The 13815-nt window shown below is 36.1% G+C and overlaps 1 protein-coding gene across 4 annotated transcripts in view; it reads left to right on the forward strand.

Moving 5' to 3' along the window:
* Nucleotides 1–13815, forward strand: part of ccdc50a (coiled-coil domain containing 50a) — a 43834-nt gene that overhangs the window by 14482 nt on the left and 15537 nt on the right. For all 4 annotated transcript variants that reach the window (XR_012397479.1, XR_012397480.1, NM_001365997.1 and 1 more), the window contains exons 2-4: nt 714–776; nt 5500–5629; nt 12547–12637. Coding sequence is in view for 2 of the 4 variants with exons in the window: in NM_001365997.1 (NP_001352926.1) it covers nt 714–776; nt 5500–5629; nt 12547–12637 (284 nt within the window). In the remaining 2 variants the exon portion in view is untranslated. The remainder of the gene's footprint in view (nt 1–713; nt 777–5499; nt 5630–12546; nt 12638–13815) is intronic.

Genomic DNA, 13815 nt, shown 5'->3' on the forward strand with positions numbered 1-13815 from the left:
GTTTGTTGCATGTTTTTCCCCGCTATGCTGTCAGGGCCGATAAAACAAAGCTGTGAGTGTGTAGCAAGCATTTTTGTCGGGAGAGCAGTGCGAGTATTGAAGAATGGCGGACGTTGTCCTTTATCAGGAGTTTATTAAGATTTAGACACATCGCTGTGCTTCTGTGTTCGCCTAAATCCTCTAGATTACCAACAGGGCTAATGGTTAAAATAGACAAGGCAAGAGACCTGCTGCACTGAGTCTGCATTCAGACCTGGAGATTGAGGGAAAAGTCCTCATTTAGTGTTTATATACACGATTATCTTTACAATTGTATAAATTTTGGTTGTGTATATGAAATGACGAATAACAAATGCAGCAGGGCATTAAATTACTGTTTATTTCTTTGCATTTTTACTTTGTAAACTATAAAATCATGCGTCCCCTCATTGTTTGTGTCTCATTTTGTGAGCTTACAACAGTTGTTCACTCCCCTCCTTCCCCTCATTATATCTGTTGGCCACGCTTATTATTATGTATCTTTTTAAAAAAAACTCTGAGGTAGACCTGAACCAAAGTGGGGGGTGTCATGGCCCTGTAAGATAAATGCCATAATGTGTGTGCTGTGTTTAAATAGACCTGTAAACCTGAGGATTGTGTCTTGACCTGAATGTGTGATGTCATGTTTGGTTAACATTAAATAATGTGGCTTCCATCTTTCTTTCTGTCTGCAGTGTGTCGGGACTTTGCCTTGCTCGAAGACCACTGTCTGGCCCACAACCTTCAGGAACAGGAGAGTAAGTCTCTGATCTTTTATTGTTTTATTTATTATGTGAAATCAACATGTAATGACCTAATATCCTGAAGCTGTTTATTGACACTGAATGAGTCATTCATGCAGTTACGGTTTTCCCCTGTCCTCAAGAGAGCATGCAAAATGAATCACAGTTAAAAGAAAAGTCCAAAGTAACCACCTTCCCTCCCATTTACTTATGTTTGTGTCTATTACACCTTTGGTCACAGATCAATATGTTTAACTGTGTTGAAGCCCATGCGGTTACATCATGTGTTTGGGAAATTTGTAAGAATTCCACCAAAAGGTTTTGTAATTGGTTCAAGTTGACTAAAAAACCCAAAGTGTTGACTAACAGATAGCTTCTTGCTTTAAAGGTGTCTTTTTATCCCCTGTTTCAAGTCAAGTTGACCTTTATTGTCATTTAGCTTTTTTCACAGCTTTATTGTGAGCTATATTGTCATTCCATGTGTGGACATAGAGTGAAAAGACATGTACACTGTATGTTACACCTGCTATTAAGAATACGTTTTACCGAATAAGATATAAGCCTGTACAATTTGGTGAAAACTTTTCATTATCACCATAATAGAATATGCGGGGTTCCTATAGGTCAGTTTTTCCCAACCCTGTTCCTAAAGGCATGCCAAAAACACATATTTTGAATGTGTCGCTTATCTGAGCCATTCATTTCAGGTTTTGGAGTTTCTTTATATGTTCTGATGAATTGATTCAGTTGTGTTTGAATAGGAAGAGGTTGAAAAGGTGTAATGTTGGCGTGCCTTTAGGAATAGGGTTGGGAAACACTGCTAGAGGTCATGGAACTTTTGCAATATCATGACATTTTAAAAGGTCTAGTATTCCAGACATTGAAAGTCAAGGAATTTATTTATTTTTTTGTTCTAATCATGGAATATCAGAGATTTTTGTTTGTTGCTTAAACTTGTAGTCACCGTTTATTAAAATGTAAAATTTACACCTGCTATTAAGAATAAGTTTTGCTGGATAACATATAGGCCAGCACAATTTTGAAAACTTTTCATTATCACTTTAATATTATATGCAGGGTTCCTATTGGCCAGTGTTTCCCAACCCTGTTCCTGGAGGCACACCAGCAGTGCTTATTTGTGCACCTGTGTTTGAATTGAAAGAGGAAGAGGTTGAAAATGTGTACTGTTGCTGTGTCTTCAGGAACAGGGTTGGGAAACACTGCTAGAGGTCAGAATTTCTGCAATATTATAACATTTTTAAAGGTCTATTCCAGACATTGAAAGTCAAGGAATTTATTTTTTTTACTTTCTCATGGAATTTCTGGAATCTTTTGTTTGTTGCTTAAAATAGTATTTTCCATTTATTAAAATGTAAAATTTACAACATTTCTATAATTTATCCATAAAAATAGGCACTCCAAATTTGAATAAAAAAATAAAAATTGTATTCCTTTTACACTCATCAGCTGGAAATAACTAAAGTTTAAACATAAGTCATTTAAACATAAGTCATAATTGCACTAAAAATAAATGACAGAACAATGAATTATTTATTAATAAATAAAATTAAAAATAAATTGAAAAATTGCAAAGCGTAGGTGCGTTGCTTCTAATTTGCACGCAAGCTGCGTGCCTCGATTGGACATAATGAACTTACACGCACAAAAGACGTGATATGGGAACTGCCCTTAGTTAACAGCCTCAGCCATAGTTTCTCAAGTGTGCGTGCGTATTAGCCTCGGTGTTCAAGCTCGGAACTTTAAACTAGCTTACAGTTGGCATAACTTTGTTTAGTTGCAGCAGTTTTGTTTCGTGCAGAAAGACAGTGTTGAGAAGCCTTTACGATTAATTAAATGTGATGAATTAAAGCACGGTTAATAATGAAACCGGTAAGTTGTTGCATCCCTAATTTTTACAGGTGTTTTTTAGACTCATTGTAATTATTTGATCTAATGCTGCGGAATAAAGATCACATGGTTTATATCCCTTTTAAACTAGGATGTACTCCTCTTTGAGTAGCATCAGTTAATGTACTGAGGAAATGTTAAAGCAGAGAAATCAGTTGAATATTGTTCATTAATTGAGTAATGTTAAGTAAAAATATATAAACATAAATGTCCTTCTCATTATGAGTTTACTGCATTTTTGCTGTATTTATGCAGGATTGTCTACTTTTAAACTCATTAAACAACTCTTTTTATGACATTAAAATGTATAAAATTGGAGTGTCTTTATTTGGCTTTAATTATTCCGACATGCAAAATATTTGACTGACAGAAATTGCATCTAAATTGTTTCTTTGTTTAAAATAAATGAAGAGCACATGAATAATTTTATACATGAAATAAAACATTCACAAACTCTATGAACTCCATGAAAGCTGTTCTTTGAAGATCATTAAGAAGGCTATTTTTATCACTGAATAAAGCAGCTTTTTTATTGATAAATTAAATGATTTGACCTTTCACCAAGCCACAGGAGCAGTTTATGTCCAAAACAAACGTTTCTTCATCCTGATACCAGATGGTACTGAATCGTCCCAACTAACAGCATTTCAGTGAATGAAGGTCTCGTTCTCTCTTCGTGAAGTTTAAATGGCTCCACGTAACAAATGTCACTGGCTTGACTGACGTCAGCTAAATCTGTCACATAAATCTGTCAATCTGTTTCAATCTGTCATGGTTTTTTCTAAAGATATTATGTTCTCACCGTCACAGGATCAATAAAAGTGTTCAGACTTGTGTTCAGATGATGCACTGCTTCGGCTAGAATTGCGTCAGTGTCTGCGATTTACTGCCTTGTTGTCCATGTCGCACTTGGTCTTGAAATGGCAACAAGTTTGATGCTATTTATGAGATTTCAGTTGTTTAAAAGAAATGATTTAGTGAATATTGAATTAGTTTAGACTTTAGATTTGAATAATAATATGACAACATTATTATTTTTGTTATTAATTATTGCTTTTCATTATATTGTTTTGATTTATTATTTATTTAGATTTTTAGTTATTTTATATTTTTATTTACTATTATTATTATTATTATTATTAATATTATTATTATTATTTTTTTTTTAATGATGTCAGTTATTATTCAGTCATTCGTTAATTTTAATTGCATCTTCATTTTTTATATTATAATTTTTTTAGGTAGTTGTTTTTTTGAATATTTTTTTTATTAACTATTAAGGGTGTCAAAATTAATTATTTCGTCAGTGCACCACGATGCAGATGCGGACAGTAATAATCATATCAGTAATAATCATATCAGTAATAATCATAACCGGTTATTGTGTACTGTCGTCATTTATCTCATTTGCGATATGTCGCCGTAGCTTACTATGGCGAGGGATGCAAGCGCGAGAATTTACAATGCTCCAATTACTTAATGCAGAAGCTGTGCACAATTTCACTGCGTGTGTGTTTGCTGGACAGTGTTTCACCGACAATTACAGCAGAAGCCCCTGTTTCACTGCGATTTAGAAAATGAAAGTACTCCTCTCTCTCTCTCTCTCTCTCTCTCTCTCTCTCTCTCTCTCTCTCTCTCTCTCTCTCACTTTGACCTGCTGGCATGACTTTTCCTCTCCTCTTGGCTGTTACAGCTATAATTCTGGATACAGACACGAACACTTGTCTGCAGAGTTTTCTCCACTGCGTCTATCATGGATCAGCTGGGTTGCCGTTGCAGTTTATCATCGGTGAACAGCACCAGAGCGTTAGAGCCAATCACAGCCCTTTCTGTTGAGCGCATGACCAATCATAGGGGGTGCAAGAATGCATTCACTAGACAGGACTCGGAAAGCGAGCGGGATATTTATATTTGTTTATTTGCCATAAATGCTCGTGTTGTTCTGTGCATGTACTTTTTTTTGTTTTTAAAGGTACAGTTCATATATCTGACTGTATTAAGGGACAAAGATGTATTACAAATTGTATATATTTATACATTTTAATACAAGAATTGCTGTGCTGTGAAGAACATATAAAACTGTGTATGGAAAGCATCGTCAATGCACCGTGATGCACAGAGATATTGTTTTGAACCAAATCGATAGCATGATAATTGTAACCGAACCGTGAGACCAGTGTAGGTTCACACATCTGATTATTAATATTACAGTACATACACAATTGTAAAACTTAAAATTCTGAGATTCATTATTCAGCCAATTACTTATTTTCACTTTATTTAATTTTTTAAATATTAATTTTGTGTTAAAATATCGACTTTACCAACCAATTGTTTGTTCTTCACAACACTGCGCATGCAGTGTTGACTGTTCATTTCATCTAATTTATTTGCATTAAACATTCTCAGATTTTCTTGTTTGGTGGAGTTGTTCTTTAATGTTTCAATTTTCAGCAGTGACATTTGCATTGCACTGAACTTAACTAAGCTGAATTTTAAGTGTCAAAACAACTGAAGCAATTTTAATTGACTAAAATTTCATCTATGTTTGAGACAATCTACATTTATACCAAGCCGTATAGAAATAAAGATGAGTTGAATTGACTTGGGATTTATGGAGCTACCCATCGATGGATTTGCTCTTCAGTGTTTGGACTATCAGCAGTGACAATAAAGCACACTGAACTGAACTAAACTGAACTTCAACTCTGAAAACTGGACTGACGCAGTTTCAATTTACTAGACCTTCTATGTTAAGCTATGGTAACTTTGATAAGCACTATAGAAATGCAGATGAATTTAATTAAATTGATTTGTTTTCTTCTTTCAGTTGAGAGCCACTTGGCATCCAACGTGTACAAGAGCCGCCTGGCACAGCAGGACCTGCAAGTGGCCAAACGTCTGCAGCAGGAGGAGGACCTGCGGGCCAAAGCCGAGAGCCAGAGACAACACCGTCGCATGTAAGTGACCTCAAACCAACTGCACTTCACAACCTATGAAAACTACACTACATCTTGTGGTTAAAGGTAACACTGTACTGGTTGTGAACAAACCCCAAACTTAAAAGTGCTAATGATATTTTTTAATGATTCCTAATCTGGTTTTAGAGGTCTTCTAGTTAGTTTAGGTAGCAGTGTTTTTTAATAAACACACACAACCCCATCCACAGAGAGAAAAGAGTGTGTCCTACAGATGGTTTGTCAAGCCCACTCACCAGAGTGGAGCACACCTAGAATTGCACAAATGAATTACTTCATTTATTTTGGATTGTAAAAACAAAATTCTTCTACAAGAGTAGTTATGCCACCCCCCGATGGTGAACACGGTTATACTCACAGCAGGGATTATTTGGTAGTTTGGTCATATATTTGGCCAATGTCATCAGGGAAATGGTTTGAATTTCTGATTAGTAAAAAAAAAAATGTTAGTGTTCCATTTGGGATGACTCTACATACATATACTATGCTGTTGAGTGTGTAAGTGTATAAGAGTATAGTGTGTCATTTGGGACGCAGAAAGTCTGCGCAAAAAGAGTGCGTCTTCGACAGGTAGTTGGACTTATTCTCTAATCGGGGAAAGATGGCTCTGATCTGATTGGTTGGATTACTCTGCTCTAATTGGTCATATTGTCCAGTCTTCTATGATTGGTCAGAATTCAATTGTTTATAGGCATATATTAGAAATGCACTGAATTTTCAGCTACCAAAAATTATGGTTCTGAAAAACCAAAAAGTGGTTCTGCTGCACACAAGGTCATGTCTTCTCAACATGTGGACAATATAAACCAAACACAATGCTTTGAAGACTGTAGACTGGTATAAAATTAATTTGTTTCAAACTGACCATGGAAGTAAGACTGGAGTTACAGATATTTCATTTCATGCAGTTCAGAATCGCTTCTTTTTTTAGAGACAGTGGGCTCTGTTTTAACGATCTAGACCCAAAAATAGCACATGGCACAAAATCACTAAGGCCATATCTACTCTTGCTATTTTAAGGTTGGAAAATAGGCTCTTCGACCCTGGCAGATGGTCTTACAGGGTTGTGCTTATTCTCTTAATGAGTTAATGGTGTGTTTTGTATGGTGACCGACAGAGCTTATCGCGCTGCAATTTAAGAAAGCACATGCAATTACAAAAAAACACCAGCAAATAAAGAGACATTCTTCATCAATTTGACAGCGTACTTGTAGCAAAATCTCACAACACAAACAACTAAAGAAATGCGCTGCAAATTGGTCACAACACTTGCAAATATCCACGTAACACAACGGAAATGTTTCTAGGGGACCCAAAAACATGACAGACCCTGTTGAGATATGGATGTATTATTATCATAGATATGTTTTATTATGGGTTTTTCATGTCGTGTCATCAGGATATTAAAATAAACGAAAAAAAACACGCCTTTCAAAGACCACCAATCACTTCACTGAGCAACAGTCAGGGCATAATAACACATCCATATCTCAGCAGGGTTTGTCATGTTTTTGGGTCCCCTAGAAACAATTCCGTTGTGACTGATTTGCTGCGCGTTTCTTCAGTTGTTTGTGTTGTGAATTTGCAACACGTGTGCTGTCAAATTGATGAAGATCGTTTATTTGCTGATGTTTTTTGTAATTGCATGTGCTTTCTTAAATTGCAGCGCGTTAAGGTCTCTCGGCCACCGTAGTTTTGAGAATAACGTGCATTAAACCAGTCAGATTCATCTCCCATTACTTTTAAGAGTCAGTTGCGTCGTGCCATGGCACATTTGCTATTTACATGGCGGACTTTGTAAGTGGAAAAGCTGCACGCTTCACTAGCGAGTAAACAGTTAAACAGAGCATCTACATATAGATAAAGAACGAGCCTCCTCCATTGGCCTCTTTACTTTCTCTTTACTTTACTTTTACTCTTTACTCCTTTACTTTTGTTTAAGTGCAAGGATTTTTTCTAAACCATTTCTAAATTCAGTTATAATTTCCAGAAAACAAATAAATGAGCAATAATAATGAAATGGGGTCAAAAAAAAAAAGAAAAGTTTTATTTAAATACACGTCCTATTCTTATGCCCCATATGATGATGCATACATCTCCAAAACCTGACAGGTGGACAAATGTAAACTTGTTTTCTTAAAACAAATATAGATATGCAGTATGCATATAATAAATAATGCTGCTAATAATGATAACATTATACAAATGCAAGATGAGGCATGGAGGGCAGTAGTTTTTATATTTATGTAGAAAATAATCATTTTTGTAACATTTTAATCCTTAATTTTTTTTCATATGTAAAGATATTTCTGTATTGCTGTTCTTCCTGTGTGTATTAAGCAATGTGTATGTGTTTTGGACTCGCATAAGCACATAACTAACGCGCTCTGTGCTGGACTTTAGACCTGCTTTTAGTTGGTCAATAGCGCGGTCAATTTTAGTTCTTCAAAATAGCAACGAGCCAATGATGCACCTAAACACACCTCTATTTTAGACCAGCATGCTTATGAGTCCTCAAAGTGGAGCAAAGGGATATGCTATTTGAACATCGTGGCACAAAACGTGAAAATTAGGGTTGCATTGGTCTGAAAATACCAATAAATTGCGCCAAACACATCTGATGTCTTATTGCTCCAGGTGTATGATTGGGCCCAATGACTTAATTGACTTATGAAGCTTTAGAAAACTTTAACATGCTAAAAACAACTTAAATAGACACAAAAAAGCACATTGAGCACAGTAGAAGGCACAAATTTTCAGCAGTAAAAGGGAAATGGCATGTGGTTTGCCATCTTTCGAGATAAGAACTGTGAGCAGGAGTCGTCTGAGTGCTATCAGTCTTAATAACTCGTGTTGTCTGTCAGATCTAGACATTGTTTTAAAGTCATGTCTTCAGTTTATGCTCAGATGGAGTTTAGTTTGTGCTTGTGTCTGAATGCGAAGGCCTTGTGTCGTCTCGTATTTGGTTGTGATGGTAAAATGTTTTGACTTGAGCTCATGCCACATGCGGATAGAGTGTTCTTCCTGCTGGGCGACATCTCAAGGTCTCAGAGCTGATGATATCGCCAGAGTTTGAGCGAAAAGAGCCTGAGGGGGAAAAAACTTGGTTCGCTGCTCAGAAGATGTAGTTGATATCCCTGTGTTATATTGTTTGTGTGTGTGTGTGTATGGGATACCACCACCACTGCATTTTTTTGCCAGGAATATATATGCGTTAGGGTTACAAGAGGCATCATCATGAAAAAAAAAAATATTTCTCAGCTTTTTATTTACATTTGAACAAAAGCCTTTTTTGTCTTCACCAATATACCTTTATTACAGTGAAATTGAACACCTGAAGCACCTTTCAAAATAATGTATCACTTTTTCCGGTTTCGCTAGCAGTTGCAGAAACATGCCTTAGGACATCAGATGACAGTCTCTCTAGCTATGTTTCCATCCAAAAATGCGAATTAACTTTATGCGCAAAACTGGAATATCTCATAAAAGATGTGCGAATAAAGCAGTGTTTCTATCCAACGAGTCATAGAGAACAAAATCATCCCTTCCTGATTGATATTCGCCTAATTTTAACAGTAAAAACAGAATTTGCTGCGGTAGAAGAAGCTGCTTAAATCTTTTCTTCATTCAATGAATGACTTGCGCCTCAGAATCCTGACATGCAATGAATGCGCGGTGACGTTTGAAGGCATGAGACACGCAGCACAGTCACTCTTGATTCTGGAGGTCATTAATAATGTAATAATACTAGTACTGAGATGGTTAAGGCGTTTTAGAATGACCAAAACAACGTTTCAGATATTCTAAAATGTGCTCAGCCTGCTGCTTTGTCCATTCACACACATTTTTACCATCACATGACGTCTTTTTAATGTGCACACTGGAATTTGTTTGGTAAAAGTGTTTTCTTCATAGTTTATGACCAGCTTTTCCTATTTAATAAAAAGTTTATCCTACTCCGGTATGCGCATGTTTTTTATAGTCTTTTTTTAAGATGTATTCGCATCTTGGCTACGTAGCTACAGATCGTTTGAGAAGTGTGAGTGCTCTGAATCTGGCTCAGTTCAGTTGGCCGGCCTTGGCCCAGTTGGAGGAGGTGTGCCAGAGCGTGGAGCGTGGGGGGCAGATTTTACCTGTAAGTGAAGCACATCTGTAAGGGTGCTTTCACAGCGGTGAATCAATTCAATTTTTCCGAAACAGAGATTACAATTGTTACATTGTTGCTCTTTGCTCTTGGAGCGGTTCGCTTTCACACTGCAAAGTTTCTAATCGGAACAAAAGAGCTAAAACAAGTTATGTGTGAGTAAACTCTCCTTACATTGATCAGAGTGTCAGGGCTTATTTTGCAGCGTCCCGCTCAGCTGTCAGGAGAGGTGGTGGTTTAGTGGTGATTGACAGGGTGCGTGCGCGACATGTCTGAGGAGAAATGCGGTGGGGAGGGGTGAGAAGGGTGCGCGACGATGCCTATTAAAGGACCGGGAGGGAGACGCGAGATTACCGGGAGATCATCACTCACTTGCGGGCATCCGGAGACTCGCGAAACTTCCCGCCCTACTCATAATTCTCTCTTCATATAGCCGTATGCCTATTACATATCCATAAAACACTGTGATATAACCAAGTTCGGATTGGATCGCTTTCTCACTGCAATCGAACCGCTCCAGGCTTCGTTTCAATCGAGCCGAGACAGCTAGCGATTACTTTGGCGCAGAACAGAGCGCGATTGCCCTGTTCACATATGCCAAACGAACTGCTCTAACTGGGCAAACGAGATACGTTCCAAAGCAAAAGTGTAGGTGTGAAAGCACCCTAAGAGTGAGAGATGTCAAACAACTCTAAGAGTAGTTACAGCTCTAAATAGTGGATTTCTTTTTTTTTTATTTCAACTTTGTTTTTTTTTTACTTATACACACTGAAAAGAAACAGTGGCATGTAAAAGGTCTTAAATACTAAACTTTTTTTTATTATTTGTCAGTTGAATGAAAAAAATAAATAATAATAAAAACAGAATAAGAAACTATTCAGTTGCTAAGGCGTTGCATTCAATGTCTTGCACTCAACAACAATATGGATGTCTTTCATGTATTGTCTATCTTATGAAAAACAGGGTTCAAGGTTTTATTTCTATCAAGAGATTAAGTTATAATTAAATCCTTGTCTCTTTATCTCACTCACTTTACCTTTAGAAAAAAATAGAAAAAATGTAATTGTTGTAATATTCCACAATATTGTTGTTTTAAGTGTATTATCGATCAAATAAATGAAATCTCTGTGAGCATAGGAGTGTTTGATTAAAAAGGTTGTGCTGCCTCTTACACATGGCTTTGAGTCAAGCTAATTACATTATCTAGGTTGTAATGGGATTGCTTTACTACTTACTCTCTGAACAGTAATCACATGGCAAATTATGTGTTAATTAATCTCCCAAACTGGTGTAAATCTAGACACCGGATTGGCATTGCTCCTAGGATTAAACACGTTTTTAACATGTTTTAGCAAAATCAATGGCTCTAACAAAAAAAATGCAAGACTATTAGGAGTACACAAACTTTAGGGGAAAAAAGGGCCAAATATACATTTTTTCTATGCTGTTATTAACTAAATCGGTGCTGTAGTTTTTAGTAATTGAAATCAAGCTGTATATGAGCTGAACCTATAGCAAATTACAGATTAAGCTCAAATTGATTATTTATTAATTTATATACATTTAATTTATTTGTTTACAAAATGAGCACAAATGGAAACTGAAAATATAAATGCTAATTAATTAACTCTGTAACTTTAATACAAGTATTATTTGCTAAGTCAGATTAGTAAACAATAATTATTATTATAATAGGAATATACACTCCTGGTCCAAAGTTTTTGGTCAGTACGATTTTTAAAAGTTAAAAATAAGCTTTTCCTCCTCACCTAAAGATGGTAAAATTATGAAATGTTTGCACTATAAAACAACTGTTCAAAAGTAGTTTATCATTTAATTTATATTTATATATTTAAAACAATAATGAAACAATAATAGTAATAATTTCATTCAAAAATACATAAAGTAAATAGTAAATCTTTAATAAATACTTTTTTAACAGTATTATATATATTTATTATAAATTATATTATATATATATTTTTTTATTATTATTTTATTTTATTTTTTACATTTAATAAATTCTGCCTTAATGAAATGTAAAAATTTGAAAAAATAAATTACCCCAAACTTTTGGCCGGTAGTGTACACTAATTATAATGTTATATTTAGTGCTTTCATGTTTTGTAAAGCAAAATAATATAAATAGGAAATGGATAAAATGCTTGGTAAAAAAGTAAAAAAGTAAAAAAAAGTGTTAGTCAAACAAAAACTGGAAATTAAAGTTTTTAACGTCACAAAAAAGTTTAACTGCATATTACATGAACAATGTAAACTTGGACTTGTTTCTGAAATGGTTTAAATCAAACAACTAAAACTAGTTCAACTGAAATAAACAGACCAAAATGAAATTAAAACTCAATTTAAAAGTAAAAAGCATAATCAAATTCAATATTCAAATCAATAGACATTAATCACAAAAACAAGTGAATTTAACATATGGATACATTTTTATATATTATAATTGTAAATAAATATATGAACCAAAAAAAATTTCATTCCAGGTTTTTAAATTTAACATGAATTAACCTCCGCTTCTTTTGCCTTTAAAATCATTAACGAAATATTTTGCCTATAAGTTTTGCAAAAAGTTTGCCAATAGCTGCCCTGTTTAATACTGCCATGTTGACTTTTTATAACCCAGTGCACTTTATTTTAGTCCCCCAACAAAAAATTAAACATAGGAAGTGAAACCCACACTGGATGATGCAAGATCTCGATGTGTAAACTCAACTGTTTTTCTCTGTCCCTCCAGCGAACGCATTGACAATGAAATTGCTCAGGAGATTCAAGACCAACTGGTCCGACAGGCTGAACAGCAGCGGCAGCAGGAGGAGAAAGACGAGGTGAGAGCCGTCTTTCCCAGTAGTCACTTGTGCTGGTCATCATTGCCTTAGCCATGCCCACAGCGGTCACATGACATCAGCGTGATTGTGTTTGTAGAACAGATACTGGCGTTTTCTGTGTATAGGTCATAAGTATTCACACCCATGATACAGCAGTGCTTTTGTTGACTACTTTGTTATTTTTAAAGGATGACATACAAGTCAAATATAAATGATGTTTATCATTTCAATTTTTCACAGTATGTCTGATAGTATTTTTTCTCCTGCAGAAAGTCTTATTTGTTTTATTTCATCTAGAATAAAAGCAGTTTTGAATATGGTTTATAACCATTTTAAGGTCAATATTATCTGTCCCCTTAAGCTATATTTTTTGAGCTACAGTATATCATTTAAAGTATTTTGGAACAGTAAACAGTTGAACCTAGGATCCAGGAGGAACAATGTGATTTTTGTCCAGGCCATGGTACATTGTACCAGCTCTATACTTACCAGGGTGCTCGAGCTTTCATGGACGTATGCCCAACCAGTCCACATGTGTTTTGTGGGCTTGGAGAAGGCATTCGACCGTGTCCCTCGTGGCATTCTGTGGAGGGTGCTCGGGGATTATAGGGTCAGAGGCGCTTTGTTAAGAGCTGTTGCGTCCCTGTATGAACAGAGTAGTAGTCTGGTTCGCATTGCCGGCAATAAGTCAGACTTGTTTCCAGTGCATGTTGGGCTCTGGCAGGTCTACCTCTTGTCACCAATTCTGTTCATAATTTTTATGAACAGAATTTCAAGGCACAGCCTTGGGCTGGAGGGTGTCCGGTTCAGGGACTACAGGATTTTATCTCTGTTATTCGCAGACGATGTTGTTCTGTTGGCTTCATCGAACATGGACCTTCAGCATGCAAAGGAGCGGTTTGCTGCCGAGTGTGACGCAGCTGGGATGAGAATCAGCACCTCCAAGTCCGAGGCCATTGTGCTCCACTGGAAAAAGGTGGTTTGCCATCTCCAGGTTGGAGGAAAGTCCTTACCCCAGGTGGATTGGTGCAGCAGTAATGCGGTCAATGCACCGGTCTGTTGTGGTAAAGAAGGAGCTGAGCCGAAAGGCAAAGCTTTCAATTTACCGGTCAATCTATGTTCCTACTCTGTTGTGGTCATGAGCTGTGGGTCTTGACCGAAAGGACAAGATCTCAGAT

Source organism: Danio rerio, chromosome 22 (genome assembly GCF_049306965.1).
Source record: "Danio rerio strain Tuebingen ecotype United States chromosome 22, GRCz12tu, whole genome shotgun sequence".
NCBI lineage: Eukaryota > Metazoa > Chordata > Actinopteri > Cypriniformes > Danionidae > Danio > Danio rerio.